We start from the raw sequence: 5954 nt of genomic DNA on the forward strand, positions 1-5954 counted from the left end.
TATAGGGCGGGATTATAATAAGGTACACTAATTATTGTTCGTTGGACATTAATGAGCGGGATTATAATACTGTACACTCATTTTTGTTCGTGGGACATTAGAGAGCGGGATTATAATACTGTAGAGTCATTATTGTTTGTGAGACATTAAAGAGCGGAATTATAATACACTGCACTCATTTTTTGTTTTTGGGATTTTAGAGCCGGATTATAATACTGTATAGTCATTATTGTTTGTGAGACATTAAAGAGCGGAATTATAATACTCTGCACTCATTTTTTGTTCTTGGGATTTTAGAGCGGGATTATAATAAGGTACACTCATTATTGTTCGTTGGACATTTTAGAGCGGGATTATAATACTGTACAACCATTATTGTTCGTTAGACATTATAGAGCGGAATCATAATACTGTACAATCAATATTGTTCGTAGGACATTGAATTGCGTCGAGTTCGTGGTTTGACCGACCAACAAAATAAACAAATATACATCGGAAAAAGAAAATAAGAAATCCGCGAATTAACGTGTCCATAAAAATATCATTTAAACAAAAACATGTCTACGAATATATAGAAGTTTACATTAACGCGTGAGTTGTATGTATAATGCAGTTTTTTTACAATATTTGAATTGATAATTTGTTTGTCTTGCGTAATAAAAGCTTTCTTAACTTTATTATGCGTTTTACGCATTAAATATTGGGATGAAATAAAACCGGTGGTATTGGATTTGAATTTTCTTTACTTAAGATAGAATTTACTTGAATAGCAATATGGCTTTATATTGAAAAGATAGTCACTTAATTTCACCACCCTAAACAATATTAATATCTATATGATATAATTATTTTAAACTTTTTAGTGTTCTGCGTTTTTAATGGTCTACTCAACAGCAACTTTTTTAAATACAAGCCCTGGTTGGTCGCTTCTAGTAACATAGAGTGGTTCACCCTTACACATAGACTGCGTTTTCATATGAACATCCCAAATGCTTTGCATGAACGTTACAATGCTGAGATCCCAGATTCAATTGTATTCGTGTATACTGATGTGTTGTATAATTATCCTGTTTATCATGTTAATAGCCAACTGGTAACCTGCCTAAAATAAAAGTAACATTTTTCTTTTTTTAATGTTTTCTAGCGTCGTTAACCCATGCATTAAAACAATATTGAGCAGAATTTTTTGTTTGTGTTTTTGTTAAGAAAATTGTGTTTGTTTTTTGTAATTAAAACATCGTCTTTTGAAATACGTAATGCCAATATGATATTACACTGATATATAATCAGTTCGGTGTAACAATTTTAAATAGGAATATGTTTAAATTGACTTCGTGCATATAAAACGTGTCAACGATGTACCTCATACAGCTACTAATGGCATTGATAAGAGAAATTAAGAAATGCACATTTATGCTGTAAATATGGCCGTATTCCATATTTAGCCACGTAAGAAGCATGATTTTGACATTCAGTACATGATAAGAGGGGTTTATTCATTCTGTGAGCGCGTAATTAGGAGACCAATCTGAATCATTCAAAACTACGTGACAGTGCTTTCACGATTTGTCATAAATAGAATAAATACACTAGAGACTCGCACAAAAGTATGTGTCACAGAGCCGTTAAACATCAGTATAAAAGCATTCCCTTATGTATCATAGAACAGTCTTAAAAAAGGTTCGTCGGATTCAAGAACAAACGACACCATGAACACCATTGCCTGCTTGATTGCTGTCGCCATTGGTAAATTTCTTTGAAATGCTTGTGTAATATAACATTGATTTTTTTTGTTAGTAAGTACTTTTACAATAGATTTTCGCCGTTTAAAAGCATACTGAGTGGTCTTCACAGTTGCTTCAATTTACGTTTGTTTACAAAAGGTAGATGGTTTAAATCGGACTTTATCAATTATATAAACTTGTTTATGACTAAAGAAAGTGTAAAACTCCACGCAGAGACATTGATGATTCTAAGCATAGCTCATATCAAATCCTTGCTGCCGATGATGATGGGTGATAGCTATTATTATTATAAGATATCAATACAAAATTAACATTAATAACGTTTAATATATATGATTTCAGTTACGATGGTGATGGCGGAGGATTGCCCAACCAACAACGTAAATGCAGAATGCACCCATATGACTTGTGCAGACGGTTTCCACAAGGAATGCATTAACAGTATTTGCACGTGCTCAAGTGAGTGTTTCACCAAATATCGCTGTTTACATGTATTTTAATACCGATACTATTCTTATAAAATATAAAACATTTAAGCAAAATTTGAAGTCTTTTGTATTTGTTCAATCTCTTTTCACTAAAATACATAAATACCGTTTAAGAATACATTTAAAACCAAACATAATCATAACAATTGAGCCACAATATTGATTGGCCATTTTATATTTAACTTGATTTTAAATTTAATGTTGGTGCAATTATTTATGCAAGCAATAAAGTATCCATTATTTTGAAATATTTAAAATTGAACTTACATTTCCGAACATTCGAATTAATAGACTACCAAGCAACATCATGGACAAACATATATATGAATTATTTAAATATTTTATTCCGCAATACCGAAATTCTATAACAAGTTATTCAGTGCATATCGTATATATAATAAGAACACTTTATATGTGGCCATTAAGAAAACTGCACAGTGTTTGCTGTCATTGCTTCGAGTGTAAAAATATTAATTGAAAATCCCCTTAAAGTATGATCAAATGATCATGGTAATAATACTAAGATAAAAATTGAAGAAATAAAACTTTTACGAATACATGTACGTGATTAAAAAAATCATCTGGTTTCAATCCTCATATTTAAAAAGCTAAAATCATCATGCGTCCTTTAATTTATCACTGGTGCAAACAATGTTTTCTAATGTAGTATCATAGTTGTGCAGGATTTAGAAGTTTTATTGAAAAGTCTTTCATTTGACGAGAGGCAGCTTAATGTATCCATATCACTATTAAACTCGATAAAAATCGCATGTGTGACACTATAAGTAGTATCAAACAGTAGATGGCGAAATTCAGTGTATTCGGAACAGTAAATTTTAACACGAATTTCGTGTGTTAAACCATCTGTATGAAATGGACATATTATTGTATGTACATTATCTACCTATGTCTAATTTAATATGAACGACACTTATTCTCAACTTTCTAAGTGCTGATGTCTGAATGCATTTAATTCTTGGCATAGCGTTCAGTTTAATATTTAACACATTTATGCCTAGTTTACCCTCCCATCCTCTGGGTCTACGCTGTTTAACAAGGCCTTTTTCTAGACGCTAAGCATAAATAGGTTAAATTTCACTTTCTACTCTTATTTATCTGAACAACTTTTAGTATATCCACAGTTCACAAACAAGCGTCAATACGTGCTTTCAAATTAGCGTTATTTTAGAGTGTCAATATCTAAAGAAACTGCAATCTGTATATTAATCGTATTTTATATTAAACCAATAGAATATTTCCTCTTCAGTGCTAAGATTTACAGTTGCTATTGGGAGTATACAGCCATGTTTTTACTAACTCTGGATTAATCCATAACTGATCTTTTGCACCATGGTTCCGGTAACAACGTGACCCCAAGTTGCATTCATGCCAATTAAATAACAAGCACACGGTAGCTGTTTTGAAAGTCCAATGTGTAGATATTCCTGTGGTAATTATGTTCACTTAAACAAGAAGCCGACAACAAACAAGCCGTAATAAAAATATATATTAAGCGTATACGGCGTAGTGTTATGCGTTGATTTCACCTAAATCGTGTGTTCGAGTTGTGATCTAACATTTCAGCCAACTCAGGATGCGTGCTACAGACCGACTGCCGTGACACCGCGGATCGAACTTGCAACAAAAGGTGGCACTGCGTAGACAACAGGTGTCGCTGCTTCTGATCAACCACAGGATTCTCGTTCATAGTATAATGTGATCTTCTGTAATTGATAATTACTTAAATAAATTACCAGGGTTATAAAGTATCAAGATGTGTTTGTTATTGTTCCTTTGTTTTCGGTAAATGTTAAGGTTGTAGTGTCATTGTTAGATTTCTACACTCAAATACAACACTTACATTTTATGTATAACTGTGAACTATTTAATACATGACGATGACCGATGTTAAAGCCACCGTGGTTACATCGAATAGTTACGCCGTAGATCATGCCGGTGAAATTGAAAATCACATTGGTCTACTTCAAATAACACAATTTATATTCATGTAGCAGAATAAGGGACTGCTTCTGTAAATAAAAGTACATTTGACCTAGTGACCTATTTTTGACAGATATAATCCTGATTCAAGTTCGGCCTATAAATTGTTCAGTTAATCATTCTAAGCAAGTTGCATCAACATTAAGTCATACAATATACCTCTAGATTGTTGAAATAAATATAAGAAAACATCTGGTAACGTAAGTTTTGGAAGCACGCGACCCATATCTACACACGGCTTCATAGCTCTAGATGGTTTCATACAGGTAACCTCTACAATGGAAACAATGTTAAACTAAGATTTAACTTTATGACCAAGTTATTTGACGCACATAACTTATGGAAGGGAAAGACCGCCAATAATATTTATCATAAGAAATGTTGCACGTGTGGGGTATTCAGCTGATATGTTCCATGTTGCAATTATAGAGTATACATGCATTTCAAATATATCCATTCAAATTAACAAGGTTTGATATTTTATGTTTCAATTTTCAACACTGTTCATTTTCACGGCGGAGACATAACAAAAGTTCATACCGTCCAATTAAAACTGTTCAATGAATCAAAAAACTAAATGCTCAAACTGTAAAATATACATTTATTTGTATTTTGAAATCGCATACACAGCGCACAAAACTCTAACGCTTTACAAAGGTGAATGCTAAAGACGGTATCTAGTCAATTCGGCACCTGGTTACTTCGGCATCGTAAAAAAGTGACATTTTGGCATTCGGCTTCGACCAGGTCGGCATTCATAGTTAGCCACTTCGGCACTGGTATATTATCACATATTTAAGTGACGTATAATTAGTTTGCATAGTATATGCACAAACCGCGTTTTTCAATAAAAGAAGGTGTGAAAAAAATTATGATGCGATGAATACAATAACTTAAAAATATTCATTTTATAATAGTTAAGAATATATCAAGATACTCACTTCCTTTAAAACATTGAAGGAGCGTTATTTGTCTAGGATACATTTATTTATTGACGTTATGTATATTAAAAGCAAATCAATTTCTATTTATACTTCGTTGAAAAACATTAATATAGCCCCCTTTAAAACCATAGGATGTGATTTCAATGACCATCTGAACTCTGGAATCTGACCAAATGTAATAAACAATCATACATGTACATTGACCCTATAACATATACTAATAATAATTGTATTACTTATTTAACTGTTGATACATTGTATATTACCCCCTAAAATATAAGTATACTTATAATTTTGCAAAATCAAAAGTAAAACGTATCTTCATTTACCAACTGAAAATCTGAGCTGTTAAAGTACAATATTGACTATAGCACTTCATTGTGTTCATGATACTTTGTTTTATCTTCTTAATAACACACATTATCCTTTTTGAACCTTTAAACAGTTTAATGAATGCAAACTGAAAATAGGAGGTCTTAATCGATGTTTAACCGTTTTGGAGAAACAGGTATGTTTCGTCAGTCCGTTTAGGATACTATTGATAGGTTCAAATCAAGACATATGCGATGACTTCAGTGATTCAGTGTAAAGGCATATGTGCATGGGATCTGAAAAAACACAATTTACCAAAATAGTTTAAATAACGCATACTGAATATAACGTGTTTAAATCAACAATGTTCAACTACATACATTCAGAATAGATTCATTTGAAACAAACCTGTAGTATTGAATAATGTATTCAGTTTTATTATATGCTAAGTCATTACATCAAAG

General features: G+C 32.0%; 1 protein-coding gene across 1 annotated transcript; it reads left to right on the forward strand.

Annotated features, from left to right (window-relative positions):
- The first annotated feature begins 1602 nt into the window (after positions 1–1602).
- LOC127870270 (serine protease inhibitor Cvsi-1-like) lies at positions 1603–4002 on the forward strand. The gene is made up of 3 exons (XM_052412903.1): positions 1603–1746; positions 2088–2204; positions 3818–4002. Exons 1-3 carry the CDS (start codon positions 1710–1712, stop codon positions 3916–3918), a joined length of 255 nt encoding a protein of 84 aa, XP_052268863.1. The 5' UTR covers positions 1603–1709; the 3' UTR covers positions 3919–4002.
- The last annotated feature ends 1952 nt before the right edge of the window (positions 4003–5954 follow it).

Source organism: Dreissena polymorpha, chromosome 2 (assembly GCF_020536995.1).
Source record: "Dreissena polymorpha isolate Duluth1 chromosome 2, UMN_Dpol_1.0, whole genome shotgun sequence".
Lineage (NCBI taxonomy): Eukaryota > Metazoa > Mollusca > Bivalvia > Myida > Dreissenidae > Dreissena > Dreissena polymorpha.

Coding starts and splice junctions, on each gene's coding strand:
- LOC127870270 (XM_052412903.1), top strand. CDS start 1,710: ATGAACACCATTGCCTGCTTGATTGCTGTCGCCATTG. Junction 1,747..2,087: donor CTTGATTGCTGTCGCCATTG/GTAAATTTCTTT, acceptor ATATGATTTCAG/TTACGATGGTGATGGCGGAG. Junction 2,205..3,817: donor CAGTATTTGCACGTGCTCAA/GTGAGTGTTTCA, acceptor CTAACATTTCAG/CCAACTCAGGATGCGTGCTA.